The following is a 19,745-nucleotide window of genomic DNA, read 5'->3' on the forward strand; positions in this document are numbered from 1 at the left end:
GCTGTTGATCATCAAGCAATATAGGATGACTTGGGTCCACATAAACAGCTGCCAGAAAATTTTTATTTTCCAATAGCTGTGTCTCTCTCCGTTTCATTGAAGCAGAAATGCCATCTGCGATTAAATCTCCTCTTTGGGACAGGCAAAATGGCAAGTTCTTCCACTCCCTTATGAAAATGCCAGGAGTTAAATCCTCAGCTTGTAATTTTTTAGTCACGGTAAATAGGTGATTAAGCAATTCCTACAATTCAGCCACCTGTGTCCATTGACCTTCATTTAGGGTTACCTGAGGGTTCATCATATCTATAAGAAACGGTTTTAGCCAGGATCAAAACTAGGGGGGGCAGAACCTCATACTGTTCCGCAGAATCTCATACTGCACACCTCAGCTGCTGCAGAACCTTATACTGCACACCCCTACACTTGAAAATAAAGCCTGCACCTTAAGATGTGGTGAATGCAGTCTATTTATTCCAACTATCAATTGATGTTGATGTGTTACTCAAGACGAGTAATGCCTGTCCTGGGTGTCCTTTTGGGCAGCTATGAGGTGTATCTGACTGGTGCTAAAAAAAAAAAAAAGGAGTGTTAGTCTGTGTGCTACCCGGCTTTCATTCTTTTTGGTACAGATAAGATATGGATAGACAGATATGGATAAATGGATTGATAGAGCAGATTTCTAATCTGCTTTGGCTATTGAAAACATTATCTATGAGCTCAAAAACCTTTCAGGTGATGCGGTTTTTTAAAAAGCTGATCTGCTTTTGCAGCTGAAAAACGTATCCTCAAAAAACGCTGTGTGTGAATGTAGCCTTAGATCAGGAATAGAATAGCCATTTATAGGACATTTCATAACTTTCCCAAATTCCTATGAAAAATATTCAGCACATTCTGCATTGAACTACTGTACCCAATTTATAATATATTTTAGGAGTCGGTCCATTTTATACCGACTCCAACTCCACTAAAATGAGCCACGACTCCGACTCCACAGCCCTGCTTACAAAATGCCTTGCGGACCCCTGGCGGGGCATTGTCCCAGTCATACAGCATCTCTTTGGCCACCTCATTCCACAGCCGCGGGATCACCACGTTGTCCGAGTGCTGCTGAACCTGGGTGTCCCACAACGGGACTCGCTCATGGACAAGTGTAATCAGGATGTCGTTGTCGATGACCTCTTCCTACCGTTCTGTAACCTACAAAAGAAAGACATTAATGTTGTAAAGATAAGACAAATAAAGAAAACAAAAGATACAGAAAGCAGGCAAGAGAAAAAAATAATAAAAGATTTGTAGTAAACACAAAAAAGGGAAGAAAGAAGCAAAGTGAAGAAATAAAGAACAGGCAAGAATAGTACAGTCAAGAAAAAAAAAAAAAGAGTACAATCAGTCCAGTATACTTACACGCCATCTTGCCAGCCGACCTTGTTCTTGCTGCTCCTGCTCTGCCTCCGCTCCAGTGGGAGAACTGTTCTGAAAAACAAAAAAAAAGATTTTGCCACATGTGTATATGTGGTCGAGAATACTTACCAATTAGTAGGCAATGTACTCGCTTCACTTTCCTGTCCAGCATGTTCAGGCCCAGGGCGCTCCTCAGAAGACGCTGAAGACATTCTGAATGCTGCAAGAAAAAAGACAGAAATTAGTACATACTAAAGAGAGAAAGAATGACAGACATTCAGTTCTATACTCACATTGTCCTAAGTTGTGAATCTTCACAGCTGCACAGCTTCTACTCTTGTTCCCAGTCTGTAGATGAGTGGACTGGCAGTGCCCACTCCCTCTTTTTATCTATCTTTGTGTGGGGGTGGCTAATCAGTGTCTTAGACAGGTTTACTCTGGAAAAACACATGCGTAACAAAACGCAAACAATCGCGTGTGCTTGTGAACGCATGGGTTCTCAGACTGTAATGCATTGTTTCGACGCATTCCTTCCGCAAACGTCCGCATGCAGAAGGCGGCAGCAAATTGCCGCCTCCAAAATTGCAACATGTTGCATTAGCTGTGCCCCGCCGCAGAAGCCGAAACGACGCATGCGTAATCAAACACGGCAAAAAGCATACAATCGCACAAACCTGCGTCCACAATGTTAAAGATAAAAAAACATGACGCATGCAGAAGTATGTGTCATAAACGCTGAGGACACAAACGCAAATGTGAAACCAGCCTTAAAAATGCTTTCTTTGTCGCTTCGTTGAGGGACACAGGTAACCATGGGGTATATGCTGCTGTCGCTAGGAGGTTGACATTATGCAGAAAAAGGAAAATAGCTTCATCTCAGTAGTATACGCCCATTGACAGGCACCAAGTACCTCAGTTTAAGCTTATTGTCTATAGGAGGCGGACCGGGATCTGATCTCTGATCCGCAACGGTTTCCTTTTCAGGTCGCCTGTTGTGTTTTATTAACTTTTCCCTTTGTTTTTTAGGTTCATCTTCAGGGTAACAGGGTGTAATTTCTCACCCTGTTTTCCCACTTTCATGCGACCTTGAGTTCAGTGTGGTGTCACCCACATAACCAACTCTCGGGCTTGCAAGGCAGGACCTATTCCCCCGTCACCTTTACGGGTGGCCAGTCCTTTGCCTTTTCCCCACTTCACCCCTCTCTTCGGAGAGGGCTGAGAGTAAGACGGTGGTCACTAGCTGTGGCCCTTCCCCCTTCTTGTAAGGGGTTGACGCCATCTTCTGCAGTGTCTGGAGACAGTGCGGGAAGGAGGATTTACCATACCAGTGACCCCCATCCACCCGGGGGCTCCTGATGACATCCTCATCGATGAACAGGACCGGGGCTCACCTTGGAGGTATGTATGATTCCTTCCCTGTAGGGTGACAGGTCCAGGTAGCAGGGCGGCTATAATAGAAAGCCTTGCATAGCGACGGCCATAGCATTACTGCTATGGGGGACGTTGGCTATATTTGTGTATAGCGGCGGCCTTTTCTTCCTGGTTAGCCTCAGACTCAGTGGCCCGCTCCTCCCTCCTTTTTTCCGTGGCCACGCCGTCTCTCAGCTTCATCTGGCCACTCGTCTCTGCATGTTTGATTTGTGCGCCTTTTTCTGCCCAATGGAAGAGTTTTCTTTTGGCTGCAGACTTGGGCATGTCCCCCGCACCACAGCGCTCGTTTTCACGGCACGCTTTTGCTCCTATCACGGAACTTCCTCTCCCTGCCGGTACACGCCCCCGGCGATTCAGCCAATTGGAGGGGTACTTTAATTTTCCCTCACCAGCCGGCATTTCAGGCGCATCCACATGCATTGTATTTGCTGGGACTTAGCACAGCCGATGCTCCGTTTCTAATTTGTGCATCAGCATATAGGATTCTGCAGTTCTCTGCTCATCTGCGCCTCTCCACACCTGCTACAGGGGGACACGGGCAGCCACACAGTAACTGCTGGTCATTGCTGATATTGGGTAGGTTCTACCCTCTTTCTTCTTCTATCCAAAATAGCCCTTCCCAGTAGTATTAACAAGGCACGACTTATGCTCAGCCCTAGAGAGGTTTCTCTTTGCCCTTCTAAGCCAACTGTGATCAATTACGCCAGTGCCCGCTGCAAAAGAAAGTGGTCCTTAGGTCAGCCTTCCCCTTTTTGCCTGTCCTGCACACCTTCCACCATGTCTGCCCCACAGGAGCCCCCTAACGCCCGGGATGAGAGCACACCCCTCCCTCCGTAGTGGGCTGTTGCCATGTCACAGTCTGTCTCTGACCTGACACAAGTGTTATAGTCCCTGTTCCAGGTCCTGGAACGTCTTTGACATTTGTCTGCCGCCACCAGTACTCCGAACGCCTCTCACGGTGATTCGCACGCACCTGACCATGACCTTCGCAAGGACAGATCGGGTACAAGCCAAAGGAAGCAGGCTCTTTCCATCTCCTCATCCAGTTCCCTGGGTCCCTCTGCATCATCTAGGATGCCCTCCTCTCCCCATGCCCCCTCCTCGGAGGTGGCATTTGGGTCAGATGCGGATTTCCAGTCTGATACGGACCGGGTCTCAAGAATGCAGGATATGGTCAATAGCCTCATCCTGACAATTACCCAAACCCTTAACTTTTTTTTTTCTTTTAACAAAGAATTTTATTAAGAAGAACATCACAGTATCCATACAACAGTGGTACAAGCATTTTTGATTTTCCCATAAACCCCCCCCCCATCAATGCAAACTCACCCCAGCCCTTCCCCCTTTAGACAGCTCGTATTATCCCTTTAACACCACTTGTACACGTATATAGAATTGCATTATACAACATCATCTGTTATAGCAATGTAGACAAGCAACCCACATATACATACCCCCAAGACCATTACTTCACCTATCCACTCATCCCAATTCCATCAAAGGCGTCCACAGTTTGTCATACATCACCAGTTTCCCCCCTTTTTTTTTTTTTTTTTTTTTTGTAGACCCCCTTCTCCAGCTTAAGGACATGCTTCACATAGGCAAGGTATTCTCCCCTTGAAGGTGGATCCTCCTTTATCCAATTCCTTGCTATTACCTTTCGAGCCATATATAGTAATCTAGCAATTGCCACCTTCAGATTGTTTTCGACTTTTATCTCCTCCACATATCCCAGCAAGCAAACCACTGGCTCTCTTGGGACCACACACCTATAAGCCACTTCCACACAACTCAGGATCACTAACCAAAAAGCAGCCAATCTTGGACAAGTCAACAGCATTTGAAATAATCCAGCATTTTCGTTCTTACACCGAGGACACTCAGAGCTAGACCGTAATCCAGCCCTATACATAACTTCCGGAGACCTATATACTCTATGTAAAATATAAAGCTGAGAGAGTCTATATGGCTCACTCAGTGACAGTTTTTGTATCCACTCCAGAATCGACTCCCACGTTTCATCGTCCAAATGACCCAGCTCTCTTTCCCACTTAGCCCTCACATTGATTGGATATCCAAGTAAATAAGTATGTATTGGGTCTCTATATATAGAGGAGATTACACCCTTCGTAGTCCCCCTCACACACACATACTCCAGCACTAGGTCGCCCTGAATTTTAAGGCAATCATATCTGTTTTGAGCTCTGTACGCATGCCTCATCTGAGCATATTGATATTCCCCGGAGGCCTTAAGACCATATTCCGACTGCAGCCTGGAAAAAGATTTCAACTGCTATAATATCTGAAAGACATACCGTATCCCCCTGGCCAGCCATTTCGACAAACCTCCCAACGTCATAAACTCCGGAAGATTGTTGTTATGCCATAACGGAGAAAACCTAGTTAGACAGGTGACCCCCCCCCCCGAATTTGTTTGATACTCCCCCATATTTTATGTATCAGAAATAATGTTGGGTAGATTTTCCCAAGTGCCCCCAGGGACCCATCCTCCAAGCACTGAACTGCTGGTCTTCTCTTCGTCAGCCCCTCTATCAAATGCTGTACCACGCTGGAGGTCTCCTCTTCCGACCAACCCCTGAGATGCTGGCACTGTGCCGCAATAAAAAATATTTCAAGGTTAGGCAAAGCCAATCCCCCCTCTTCCTTAGGCCGCTGAAGTGTCTCCAGCCTAATACGGGGATGCTGCTTCCCCCATACCAAACTCCTAAATAAAGAGTTGATCTGTTTAAATTTCCCACGGGGTATCCACTAGGTGCTGTAAGGTAGCACTTGTTATACGTGTTGGGGACACTCGCTAGGCAGCCAAATAACCAGATCCGGCATGGGTTTTCCATAAAACATCATCATTTCATGCGGTTTATTCAGGCATGATAAACCATTAACAGCCACAGAAAGATCATATCAGCAGCATAGCGTCCGTGACAGAGCTCCACTCTGTTAAGCCTGTACTCACACAGGTTATGCAATGTCCATTGCGCAGGCTTTCTAGCCTCACAGTTCTCACCCCGTCAGGGTTACCTCATGGTTGCTTCACCATACTGCAGACGTCCATTCCCTCTCCCTGGGAACTGTCAGACACTTGCAGCCATTAAACACATCGTCCTTCAGGAAGGCAGACACATCTTCCAGCGAGACCTTCCAAACGGACCAACCGGCTCCAAGCATTCACCCACGTGACCTACCCTGGCCACCTTATATGGTCTGTAGCCACTCCCACCGGGTCACATGGCTATAACCTCATCACAGGTCCTACAAGCATTCATACATTCTGTACATATAGTATCTTAGGCATCAGAATCATTTTGATGAGATTGACCCGTCCAATCACCGTCAAGTGTAGCTTAGTCCAGGCCCCCACCTTTGCCTTAAGAACCCCCAGTACAGGAGTCAGATTCTTATGCAGATAGTCTGTAACCGGCATAGAGACCCATATCCCTAAGTATTTAAATTGATCTGCCACTTTAAGTCTGCTCCCCGCATACGGCGTCCCTCACCTCATCCACTACATCATCGACCTTAAACAGAATTGATTTATTCCAGTTTATCACCAGCCCCGACAAAGATCCAAATTCCTCAATAAGCTGCATGGCATACCCCAGAGAAGTGTGTGGATCACCCAAGAACAATAGTATATCGTCCGCATAAGGCGCTATCTTTTCCTCTATTGACCCATACCTGAACCCAGATACCCCGGTAGACTGTCGAAACTTTGCGGCCTGCGGTTCCACCGCCAAATCAAACATAAGAGGGGAGAATGGACACCCCTGTCTCGTCCCTCTGTGCAACTTTATAGTTTGGGATAGCTCCCCATTCACCCTGAATTTTGCTAACGGTTGTGCATACAGCAGTTGAACCCATGACAGAAATTGCGGACCAAAGCCCAAACCGCAGAGAACCTGCCACAAATTTCCCCACTCCACACTATCAAAAGCCTTATGAGCATCAAAGGACGCAATAACCCTCTGACCGCAGTTGTCGGCCCGCAACTGCATATTCATAAACAGCTTTCTCAGGTTAACAGCCGTAGATCGGTCGGGAATAAAGCCGGACTGATCCGGATGTATCAACTTCGATACAACACCCGTCATCCGGTTCGCTAATACCTTGGCCAGAAGCGTAACATCCGTTGTGAGCAAAAAGATTGGGCGATATGACTCAGGCTGCTGAAGATCTTTATCCTCTTTCAGTATTACCACTATTAGGGCTTCTCTCATTGAATCTGGCAAAGTCCCTCTACACTTAGCATCCTCCAATACAACTCTCAATCTGGGCTCTAACACTTCCTCCTTACCTTTTATAAATTTCAGCAGGTAATCCGTCTACTCCTGGTGATCTCATCTTCTGCTGCTTTCAGCCTTTCCGCCACTGCTTTCTCTGCCTGTTTTGCCCGCCTCTTACACCTACTGATATCTCTAAACAGCAAACCCCTCAAATACGCTTTCATGGCCTCCCATATAGTGGATATATCTGCACTCCCATCATTAAATTCAAAAAAACTCCTCTACCTCCCGCTGTATACTCTCTAAATCTACACTATGCAACCAATTGGGGTGTATTTTCCACTCTCCCCTGCACATGGCATGTGTCCCCGCCGGCCGCAGCTCCACCTCTATGGGACTGTGATCTGAAACATCCCATGGCAGTTACCTCACATCCCCCACCATCGTGTCCATCATTCCGTTGCCGAGTTCCATATCTATTCTAGATAGGGTATCATGGGCAGGCGAATAACAAGAATATCCCCTCTCTCCAACATGTCACACTCTCCATAAATCTTCCCGAACATATGTATCAAATGCAGTAGCATGACCTTCAGTCCTAATCTGCGTGTTTTTTTGTTCTTATCCCAGAAATCATCACAAATATTAAGGTCCCCAATAATTAAAAGTTCCATCGACCCCCCCCCCCCCCAATGTCCGACCAACTTACTTCCCTAATTTTCCTGCTGGAATAGGGAGGCGGAATGTACATGGCTGCCACACACATCAACACAACAAACACTCTATATTTCACCACCACATATTGTCTGTCCACATCTACATACACCTCCACTTCCTGATAACATGCCCCCACAGAGATCAGTACTGACACTCTCCTCGAATACGTAGAAAAGGTAGAATGATATGTTTTTTGTATCCAGTTCCTACGTAAAATGTCAACCTTCTCACGCACCAAGTGTGTCTCAAGCAGGCATATCATTGAGGCCCTCTGATCTCGAGCGTACTGTAAAACTGCCGCTCTTCTGGTCCTATCTGATAGGCCTCTTACATTCCAACTCAATATTTTAATACGGTCCCCCATCACACCGCTCATCATTTTTCAAAATATCCTCTTTTAAATCCCTACTCCCTCCCCTGTCCCCCCTATATCTAAAACTTTTTCCTCTCATTGAGAGTGGGGCTCCTCTGCCCATTGCAAACACTCTCCCGTAGTTAACCATCCCTTCTCGCCAACCGCCACCACTACATAAAACATTTCAATACCAACAACAAAGTAAAGAGATTACAATAAACATTCGCATTGCACCATTTTAAATCCTCCTCCTCCCTCCATATTATCTATTACTGCACCCTCTGGCCAAGCAAACCACATGGACATTCACAGCACTTCCAAAATTGAGAGCCGCGCAAAAAAAGGTACAGGTATAAAAATATACACAGTTCTCCTATTCCAGATATATAAAGATTTTCCCACGCATCCAGGGCACCGCGGAATCTCCGTCCCCTTTGGCTTGTGTTTTCTTAGCATTAATGTCAATCCACTGGGTAGCTTCCTCTGGTGTCAGGAAAAAATGGACTCTGTTCAAAGCTACCACCCGTAGCCTGTCAGGGAACAGCATGGAGTATTGAACCCCCAATTCCCTCAATCGTCTCTTGACACCAGTAAACTTCATCCTCTGTTTCTGAACCGCAGCAGAATAATCCGGATAAATGGCAATCCTCTGTCCATCGACCGTGAGATCCTCCATTTGTCTGGCCCTCCTGAGAATAATGTCCGGGTCCCTGTAGTTCAGTATTTTGGCAGGCATAGCACGGGGATTAGCTCCAGGGGCAGGGTGCTGTGGTGGGACCCTGTGAGCTCTCTCAACAGCAAAAACTTTTGTCAGCGTCTCGACCCCAATTTTCTCCCTCAGCCAGCTTTTAATAAACTCAGTAGGATTCCTCCCCTCCGTTTTTTCTGGCAGACCAACTATACAGAGGTTATTTCTTCTGGATCTATTCTCTAGATCCTCATTTTTTGCAGCCAGTTCTGACACTAAGCAAGCTTTTTCTCTGCTTTTTGCAGCTTTACTACATGATTCTCTGCGGTGCTCACCCTCTCCTCCACTGCACCCATACGTTTATCCACCTTCCGTAGAGCCGCATTTATATGTGCCATTTCCCCTTTAACATCTTGCACCTGCAGGGTTAAGGCATTTAGGGATTGCTTACATGAAGAGACTAGTGTAAAAATGTCTCTCAGGGTCGGTTCTTCTTCCAGCACCACTTCTTCATGGGCCCCTGTTACCACAGCCATGCTGGTCCCTCCTGCCCCCCTCTGTACCTCATTCTCCCCTTCAGGGATTGTTTCCTCCTCCTCCTCAGATCCATCTCCAGCATGTGCCTCCTCTGCTCCTTCCACCCGGGCAAACTGTTTTAACTTTGCAGCCACTTCCATGCGCTGCTGACATGCGGCGTTAGCTTTCTCAGCGTCCTTTCTGGCTGCAGCGCCATTTTGGATAGCACCAGCATCTCATACCCCTGCGTCCTTCTGCCTCCTCCGAGTCATCTCTCCCTCCACCGGACTCCCGATTAACACCCCTCGGCTCCCGGGACCTTCAGCCAGCAGGTATGGCACAATTTAAAGCAAACAGCGGTGCCTGCTCAGGATTATTGTAGTAATAGTGGCAGGAGCTCTCTCACATGGCCAGCTAGGACACGCCCCCCAAACCCTTAACCTTAAAGAGAAACTGTCACCTCTTTTGGCCGCTATAAAATGCAGCCATCCCCTTTCAGGGCTTATCTACAGGTTTCGATAAGCCCCCGATCCGACCTGAAAGATAAGAAAAATAACTTTTATTATACTCACCCGGGGGGCGATCCGGTCCAATGGGTGTCGCAGGTCCGGGACCGGCGCCTTCCCATTTTATTGCGAAGCTGCCCTCCTGCTTGCTTCGTCACTCTCTGGCATAACGCTTTTGCGCAGGCGTACTTCTCTGCCCTGTTGAGGGCAGAGCAAAGTACTGCAGTGCGCATGCGCTGGGCCTCTCTGACCTTTCCCGATGCCTGCGCTTTGCAGTACTTTGCTCTGCCCTCAACAGGGCAGAGAAGTGCGCCTGCGCAGGAGCGCGATGTCGGGGAGCGACGATGCAAGCAGGAGGACGGCATCGCAAGAAGATGGGATGCGCTGGACCCGGACCTGCGGCACCCATCGGACCGGACCGCCCCCCCCTGTAGTTAAGCCCTGAAAGGTGGTGGCTGCATTTTTATAGCGGCCAAAAGAGGTGACGGTTACCTTTTAAAGAGGATGAGGCTCCTGTTCAGGAGCACTCCGTTTCTTTCAAACGGGTAAAGAGTCCTTCACAAATCTTTGCCAATCACAGGGAATTTGAAGTTATTATGACTAAACACTGGGAACACCCTGAAAAGCGTTACCCGGGAAGGAAGCAGCTAGACATTCTTTAGCCCAGACCTCGTTGGTAAATGGGTAGTATCCTCTAAGGTGGATCCGCCGGTTATCCGCCGGTTTCTCGCCAAGACGGTCTTGTCTCTGCCGGATGGTGCATCTCTTAAGGATGCTACGGACAGGCATATTGAGTCTTTGGCTAAATCAGCCTTTGAATCGGCTGGCGCCTCCCTCTGCCCCATCTTTGCTTCCACCTGGGTGGCAAAGTCACTCACTAATCTTGCCTTTCAAGGCTCTAGGCTTTTCAGGTCCAAACTGGATCAGGTAATTTCAGATGCTATCCGTGGGAAAAGTACCTCTCTACCCCAGTCTTGACCTAAATGTCCTTTCAATAGAAAGTGGCCGCTTCAATTTCATTCCTTTCGGCTCTTCTCTTCGTCAGGGACTTTATTCCAGCAGGACCGCTCTTCCACCCAAGGAGAAAGGAAGAAGCCGTCCTTCAAACATGCACCTCAATGGCGACTAAAGGGTCACTCCTCCAAGTCATCTGGATCCCACACCAACAAGTTCTCCTCAAACTGACGGGTCACCCCCATCCAGGAATATCTCCAGGGTGGGAGGTCTGCTTCTTCTCTTCCGAGACCCATGGTTGTCTGTGGTCGACAATACCTGGGTCAGAGAGATAGTCACGTCCGGTTACAGAATCAACTTTTTTTTTCTCCCCCCCCCCGGAAGACTTTTTTCTGTCTTGCCCACCAAGACTCCGTCTCAGGCCTCAGGGATTCTTCAGGCTGTCTCTTCCCTTTTACAGAAGTAATCGTACCTGTTCCCCGAAACAAAAGGTTTTCAGAGTTCTATTACAATCTTTTTGTTCTCCCGGATTGCTCTATCCTATTCTGGACCTCAAGCGGCTGAACCGTTAGGTTCAAATCTGTCATTTCAGGATGGAGTCCTTGCGTTCGTTAATTGCCTCCATGGAGCTAGGAGAATTTCTTTGCTCTGTAGACATTCAGGATGCCTATCTTCACATTCCTGTTTGTGTTCACGATCAGAGATTCCTACACTTTGTGGCTAAACAAAAAAGTAAGAGGGGCAATTAACAGTAAAAAGAAAGCATTTAAACTACTAAAGCAGGATGGCACCGTTGAAGCTCTAAAAAACTACAAGGAGAAAAATTCTTTATCTAAAAAAATAATTAAAGCTGCCAAAAAGGAAACAGAGAAGCACATTGCTAAGGAGAGTAAAACTAATCCCAAGCTGTTCTTTAACTATATCAATAGTAAAAGAATCAAAAGTGAAAAGTGTGGGACCATTAAAAAATTGTGAGGAAAGTATGGTTGTAGATGATGAGGGAAAAGCTAATATATTAAACACCTTCTCCACGGTATTCACGGTGGAAAATGAAATGCTAGGTGAAATGACGAGAGACAGAAAACCCTATATTAAGGGTCACCGATCTAACCCAAGAAGAGGTGCAAAACCGGCTAAATAAGATTAAAATAGATAAATCTCTGGGTCCGGATGGCATACCCCCACGAGTACTAAGAGAACTAAGTAATGTAATAGACAAACCATTATTTCTTATATTTAGAGAGACTATAGCGACGGGGTCTGTTCCACAGGACTGGCGCATAGCAAATGTGGTACCAATATTCAAAAAGGGCTCTAAAAGTGAACCTGGAAATTATAGGCCAGTAAGTCTAACCTCTATTGTTGGTAAAATATTTGAAGGGTTTCTGAGGGATGTTATTCTGGATTATCTCAATGAGAATAACTGTTTAACGCCATATCAGCATGGGTTTATGAGGAATCGCTCCTGTCAAACCAATCTAATCAGTTTTTATGAAGAGATAAGCTATAGACTAGACCAAGATGAGTCATTGGATGTGGTATATCTTGATTTTTCCAAAGCGTTTGATACCGTGCCACACAAGAGGTTGGTACACAAAATGAGAAAGCTGGGTCTGGGGGAAAATGTGTGTAAATGGGTAAGTAACTGGCTTAGTGATAGAAAGCAGAGGGTGGTTATAAATGGTATATTCTCTAACTGGGTCGCTGTGACCAGTGGGGTACCACAGGAGTCGGTGTTGGGACCTACGTTATTCTCTTCAACATTTTTATTAACGATCTGGTAGAAGGTTTTCACAGTAAAATATCGATATTTGCAGATGATACAAAACTATGTAAAGCAGTCAATACAAGAGAAGATAGTATTCTGCTACAGATGGATCTGGATAAGTTGGGAACTTGGGCCGAAAGGTGGCAGGTGCAGTTTAACAATGATAAATGTAAGGTTATACACATGGGAAGAAGGAATCAATATCACCATTACACACTGAACGGTAAACCACTGGGTAAATCTTTCATGGAGAAGGACTTGGGGATCCTAGTTAATGATAAACTTACCTGGAGCAGCCAGTGCCAGGCAGCGGCTGCCAAGGCAAACAGGATCATGGGTGCATTAAAAGAGGCCTGGATACACATGATGAGAGCATTATACTGCCTCTGTACAAATCTCTGGTTAGACCGCACATGGAGTACTGTGTACTGTTTTGGGCACCGGTGCTCAGGAAGCATATAATGGAACTAGATCGGGTACAAAGGAGGGCAACAAAATTAATAAAGGGGATGGGGGAACTACAATACCCAGAGAGATTAGCAAAATTAGGATTATTTAGTCCAGAAAAAAGACTGAGGGGCGATCTAATAACCATGTATATAAGGGGACAATACAAATATCTGTCCGAGGATCTGTTTATACCAAGGAAGGTGACGGTCACAAGGGGGCATTCTCTGCGTCTGGAGGAGAAAAGGTTTTTCCACCAACATAGAAGAGGATTCTTTACTGTTAGGGCAGTGAGAATCTGGAATTCCCTGCCTGAGGAGGTGGTGATGACTAACTCAGTCGAAGGGTTCAAGAGAGGCCTGGATGTCTTCCTGGAGCGTAACAATATTGTATCTTACAGTTATTGTTAGGTTCTTTAGAAGGACGTAGATCTGGGGATTTATTCTGACAGAATTTTATAGGCTGAACTGGATGGATTAATGTCTTTTTTTTGGCCTTACTATGTTACTATGTAGGAGAATCACTATCATTTCATGGCTTTTCCCTTCTGCCTGGCTTCTGCTCCCAGAGTATTCACGAAGGTTATGGCAGTGGACATGGCCATCCTTTGCTCCAAGGGGATTCTCATAACCCCTTACTTGGACGATCTTTTGATCATGGGGCCGTCCCGCCGAGACTGCGACCAGAGTCTTCAAATCACCTTGGACACTCTGGTGTTTCTGGATGTGAGATTCGACACGACCAAAGCCCATGTCTTCCTTCCAAAGGAGCTGTTTTTACCCCTTTGCCAGGGGATTCTCAGTCTAAAGCGACCAGCTCCCCTGCCCCTACGGTCCTGCATGAGAGTTCTGGGGAAGATGATTGCCGCCATGGCTGAAGTGTCTTTTGCCCAGTTCCATAACCGTCCCCTTTAGCTGGCCCTCTTGTCTGCTTGGAGCAAGAGGACCGCTTCCCTGGACCGGCCCATTCTACTGCCTCTTAAGGTCCTGCCTTCCTCTCCGGTGGCAGGTCATCCACACAGACGCCAGTCTCCTCGGTTGGGGAGCGGTCTTTATTCTTCACACAGCGCAGAGTCGCAGGAATACCCAAGAAGCAGCTCTCCCCATCAATCACTTGGAGATCATGGCAGTTTTTCTTGCCCTTTGCCGCTGGCAGTCCCTTCTCGCAGGCCAGCCGGTCCGTATACAATCGGACAACTCTACGGCCGTGGCTTATATAAACCATCAAGGAGGGACTCACAGCAAACAGGTGCTGGCAGAGGTAATAAGGATTCTGCAATGGGCGGAGCTTGACGTTCCCGCCATATCAGCCGTACACATTTCGGGGGTGGAAAATTGAGCATCTGATTTACTGGGTCATCAGGGTTTCACATCAGGCGAATAGTCTCTCAATCCCGCCGCTTTCAACCAAATATGCCAGAGATGAGGCACTCCGGACGTCGACCTGATGTCATCTCGGAAGAACCGCAAGGTTCCTCAGTTTGTAGCCGTGTCCCCGGGATCTGGTGGCCATCGGTTGCGATGTCCTAGTGATCCCATAGGTGCCTTAATTTTTCCACCTCTCCCCTTGATTCCGAGTCGTGAAAAAGATAAAGGCAGAAGGCATTCCCGTAATCCTGATAGCTCCAGACTGGCCAAGACGAGCTTGATATGCGGAGCTTGTGAATAATGCTCATAGACGTTCCCTGGAGTCTTCCAGACCGTCCAGATCTTCTCTCACAAGGCCCCCTCTGCCGCTAGAGTTCAGTCATTCAGACCATGATTAGGGAAAGAAAGCCAGCTTCCTCGTGTATGTACCACAGATACTGGAAGGTATTCTTTCGGTGGTGTGAGGATAAGTTTGTTTTCTATGTCTTCTTCCCTTCCTGCTATCCTGGGTTTTCTACAAGCAGGTCTTAACTCTAGTCTATCACTCAGTACCCTTAAGGGTCAAGTTTCCGCTCTGTCAAATCTCTTCCAACGAAATCTGGCTTCTTATTCCCAGGTAAAGACTTTTCTTCAAGGAGTCGCCCACCTGGCACTCCATTGTCGTCATCTGATAGATCCATGGGATCTTAACCTTGTTCTTGCCGCACTCCCAACACGCTCCCTTTTAGCCCATTCATGACATTTCCTTTCCTGTCATGGAAAGTTGCCTTCTTAGTTGCCATTACATCCAACAGGAGAGTTTCTGAGTTAGCACCATTATCCTGCCGTTCCCTGTTCTTCCACATCAGGACAAGGTAGTTCTCAGACCTGTTCTTTCCTTCTTGCCTAAGGTGGTTTCTTCATTCCACATTAATGAAGAAATTGTCCTTCCCTGACTATAACCCTCTCCGGTTCTTCCTCTGGAGAAGTCCCTCCACAAGAGCTATCCAAGTCTACCTCTCAAGGACTGCTTCCTTTCGCCTCTCTGATGCCCTAATTGTCATCTCTGTAGGTCATCGTAAAGGGTTTCCAGCTTCCAAATCCACTATTCCTTCTGTAATATTGGAGGCATACCGCATTCAGGACAAATTGCCTCCTCCGGCTGTAAAGGCCCACTCCACCTGGCCGGTGGGAGCTTCCTGGGCAATTCATCACCAGGCTTCGGCTTTACAGATTTGTTAGGATGCAACCTGGTCTTCTTTACACTCTTTCATAAGGTACTACAGGTTTCATACCCATGCCTCATCAGATGCAGGTCTGGGAAGGAAGTTGCAGCAGGCAGCGGTTACACTCTGACCGACCTGAGTCTGTTTTTCTTCCATTCTTTCTTTTTCCCACCCTTGGGACTGCTTTGGGATGTCCCAGGGTTACCTGTGTCCCCCACTGAAGCAATAAAGAAAGAGGGATTTTTGGTAGTCACCGTAAAATCTTTCTTGGAGCCTTCATTGGTGGACACAGCTCCCTCACTACTTGTTTGTTGTCGGGTTTGTACATATGTTGAGTTTTTGGTTGCTTCTCCTACTGCTTTAACACTAACTGAGGTACTTGGTGTCTGTCAGTGAATGTATACTACTGAGGAGGAGCTATTAAAGCAGGAATGAGGATCCAGCGAAGTTAGTAGCAGTTAAAAAAATAACTTTTATTCCATTTGCAATTAAACATGGAAACGGGCATGAATTGTCGGGTATATTGCACTTTGATGACAGATCAACGCGTTTCGACTATAAAGTCTTTGTCAAGATCTGACAAAGATCAATATACCAGACAATTCATGCCTGCTTCCATGTTTTATTGCAAATGGATTAAAAGTTATTTTTAACTGCTACTAACTTCCCTTGATCCTCCTTCCTGTTTTGCTGTTCATGTTTGCTCAATTGGAACCGTGCTGGGCGTTAGCTGGCAGATGAAATTCTACACAGTGGTGAGCTGACTACATTTATGTTTTCACTTTGAAGAGGAGCGATTTTCCTTTTTTTTTTGCATAGTTTCAGCCTCCTAGCAACAGCAGCATACATCTATGTTTACCTGTGTCCCTCAATGAAGGCTTCAAGAAAGAGATTTTACGGTGAGTACCAAAAATCCCTCTTTTTTTTTTTATATTTTACCGAGTCTAGTTTTTGCATCGCCATATTTTGAGAGCGATTAATTTTTGTATATTTCTGCCAAAAGAATCATGTGATGGCTGGTTTTTGCGGGACGCGCTGACGTTTTTATTGGTACCATTTTCGGACTCATTACATTTTTTGATCGCTTTCTATTTAGATTTTTGGGTGGCAGAATCAACAAAAACCAGCAATTCAGGAATTGTTTTTTGCTTGTTTTATGCCGTTTATCGTGTGTTAAAATTAATATGACAGCTTTATTCTTTGGGTCAGTACCATTAAAGCGATACCACATTTATTTTATATTTTATGTTTTACTGGTTTTACACAGTAAAAACTATGTTTTCGAAAAAGTACAGTAATTATTTTTTGTCTCTAAGTTCTATGAGCTACAACTTTTTTATTTTTCTGCTGACGGAGCTGTATGGCGGCTTGTTTTTTTTTTTACAGCTTTTACATTCGACTTTTTGAACCCGTTTTATTCCACTTCTTGTTAGGCGGTATGATGAAAAAGCATTGTTTTTTTGCCTTTTTTTTTTTTTTTGCTGTTCACTGAAGGGGTTAACCAGTGTGACCGTTTTATTGTTCCGAACTCGGCAATAACAAATGGGTACTTTTTTGTTTATACATAAATGTATGTATTATTTTGTGACCTTTATTTTTAATATTTTTACAATTTTTTTTTTACTTTTTTTTTTACTTATTCTCCCAGTGAGACTTTACATTTCATTATTCTAATTGCTTGTATAATGCATTGCAATGCACCAGCAATGCTTTAAACATGTCAGTAATACACTGACAGAAGCCTCTTAGACCATGGTCTAACAGGTGGTTTGGACCATGGTCTAACGTGATGACGACCTCAGGTTGCCATGGCAGCGATCTGACCATCCCAATAGCGTTGCGGGCACGTCTATAAGATGGGAAAGGGAGCCCGCTCTTCCAGCCTCCTAAATGTTGTGATTGTTATCGATTGCGGCATTTAGGAGGTTAAATGGCCCTCACTCCTGGATAGGAGCCAGGCGTCGGTTATTACATACCCTGAGCTTCTGGCGGTGAAATTTTCATCATAGGTCGTGAATCTCTTTCCGACCATAATGTAAACTTGCGTCAAATATCATGAAGGGGTTAAACACTTATATTGCTGATTTAGTATGCCTCCTATTGGTAAATAGGAGACTCTTATATCCTATTATAGCATATGTGTACCAAAGGTGTAGATATATATAAAAATAAAATGCATTTGATGATAATAAGGGGCACCCCTTGCTGAAGTGACTGCGAAACCTGCGTCAGGCTTGGATGGTCTGGTAAATATCGTCTTATAGTCAAATGCATTATGCTTCCTACACATCAACCTTACATGCACTTTACAAACACGAGCTTGTTTTTATTTAACCTTTGTTATTATAATCTATAAGTTTGTGGGAAAAGATTCAGTATAATTTGAGTCTAATTTGTATTTTAATAATTGAAATCTGTGGTGTTTGTATGTATACGAGTCTCATGGACTATTAATTAAAAGCTATGTCAGCATGTGCAGTCATACAGAGAAGACTGCCAGTCATTACTAGGACCACCCACTGGACTCATAACATACAAATACCAGGGATTTCAAAGAATAAAATGTAAGTTCTTCTGAAACTTTCCAACAAAATTGTATATTAATCTGACTGTCTCCTCCTTTTTTTTCATCATGACAGTTTCCCTTTAAATGGAACCTTTGCTACCTCATCTGAGAGCAGCATTATGTGGAGCCATAGGCCTGGATTCCAGCAGTGTCTCTTCTGCAAATCTACCATTTCTCTGAATATTAAGCTCCGTATAATCCCGCGCACACCACTGATTGGCAGCTTTCTGCTTATGCTGCATAGGCAGAAAGCTGGGATGGGGATATAGAGAACTCATTAATATAGAGGACTACATGGCAGCAGGTTTACTAGTCCTCTAGTGATAATCTCCTGCCAATAACAGTGATTTTATCTCAACTCTACATTATGCTGCTCTCAGAGTAGATGGCAATGCATTTGGTGGCTGATTCCCTTTTAAGGATATTTCAGATTGTGATAACTTGGTTATTCGTATAGAATGAATCTACATTTTATAAATGCACGTGTCCTGTTTATGAAAATACTGTTTTCTGCTGTTCAGGACTCGGGATCCAATGCACAGGTTAAGCGTTTGACCAGAGAAAGAGATGACCTCCAGAACATGCTGGATCGGTTTGAAAAACACATGATTGAGATCCAGACGAATGTGAAAGTGCTAACGATGGAGAGAGACAAGTTCCGACTCCTTTATGAGCAGGTAAAGTTGGGATAAAGCTGCCTCTTGTTTTTACTTTTTTTGTTGGTTTATTGTGCTTTCATTGTACATTGGTAGTTTTCAGTGCTCTCTTATTAGCTTATGGAACCAGATATACAGGTGCATCTCACTAAATTAGAATATCATCAAAAAGTTACCGTATTTAGGGGTGCGTCTTATGGTCCAGTGCGTCTTATAGTCCGAAAAATATGGCCGCCGGTCCGGGGGACGAGATCTCGTTGCCGAGATTTGAATCTCGCCCCCCGAGATCTCGGCACGAGATTTTAAGCTGCGCATGCGCCGTCCCCGGACCGGCAGCCATCTTGCCGGCGTCCATGCTCCCGGAGGCCATCGCAACATGGCGGTGCCCAGCAAGGGGTGTGCGGGGGCCTCCGGACTGCGAAGAAACGCCAGCGGAGCCGCCGCCCCTGCACCAGAGCACAGCCCGCTGCCACCACCGCGCCGCCCGCTGCCACCACCGCACCGCAGAGCCTCGCCCGCTGCCACGAGCGCACCAGGTACCGTGCATTGCGACCATAAGACGCACCCCCCACTTTCCCCCAAAATTTTTGGGGAAAAAAGTGCGTCTTATGGTCCGAAAAATACGGTAGTTTATTTCAGTTCTTAAATACAAAAAGTGAAACTCATATTATATAGTCATTACACACAGAGTGATGTATTTCAAGTGTTTATTTCTGTTAATGTTGATTATGGTTTACAGGCAATGAAAACCCAAAAGTCATTATCTCCATAAATTAGAATACTTTATAACACCAGCTTGAAAAAAATGATTTTTAAAATCTGAAATGTTGGCCTACTGAAATGTATGTTCAGTAAATACACTCAATACTTGGTCGGGGCTCATTTTGCATCAATTTCTGCATCAATGCGGCATGGCATGGAGGCGAT

At 45.6% G+C, this 19,745-nt stretch overlaps 1 protein-coding gene across 4 annotated transcripts in view; it reads left to right on the plus strand.

Moving 5' to 3' along the window:
- Nucleotides 1-19,745, plus strand: part of CEP135 (centrosomal protein 135) — a 234,113-nt gene that overhangs the window by 82,911 nt on the left and 131,457 nt on the right. For all 4 annotated transcript variants that reach the window (XM_073583574.1, XM_073583575.1, XM_073583573.1 and 1 more), the window contains one exon: nucleotides 18,684-18,839. In XM_073583574.1, coding sequence (XP_073439675.1) covers nucleotides 18,684-18,839 — 156 coding nt within the window. The remainder of the gene's footprint in view (nucleotides 1-18,683; nucleotides 18,840-19,745) is intronic.

This window comes from Dendrobates tinctorius, unplaced genomic scaffold (assembly GCF_039654945.1).
Source record: "Dendrobates tinctorius isolate UK_male_01 unplaced genomic scaffold, ASM3965494v1 ptg000079l, whole genome shotgun sequence".
Classification (NCBI taxonomy): Eukaryota; Metazoa; Chordata; class Amphibia; order Anura; family Dendrobatidae; genus Dendrobates; species Dendrobates tinctorius.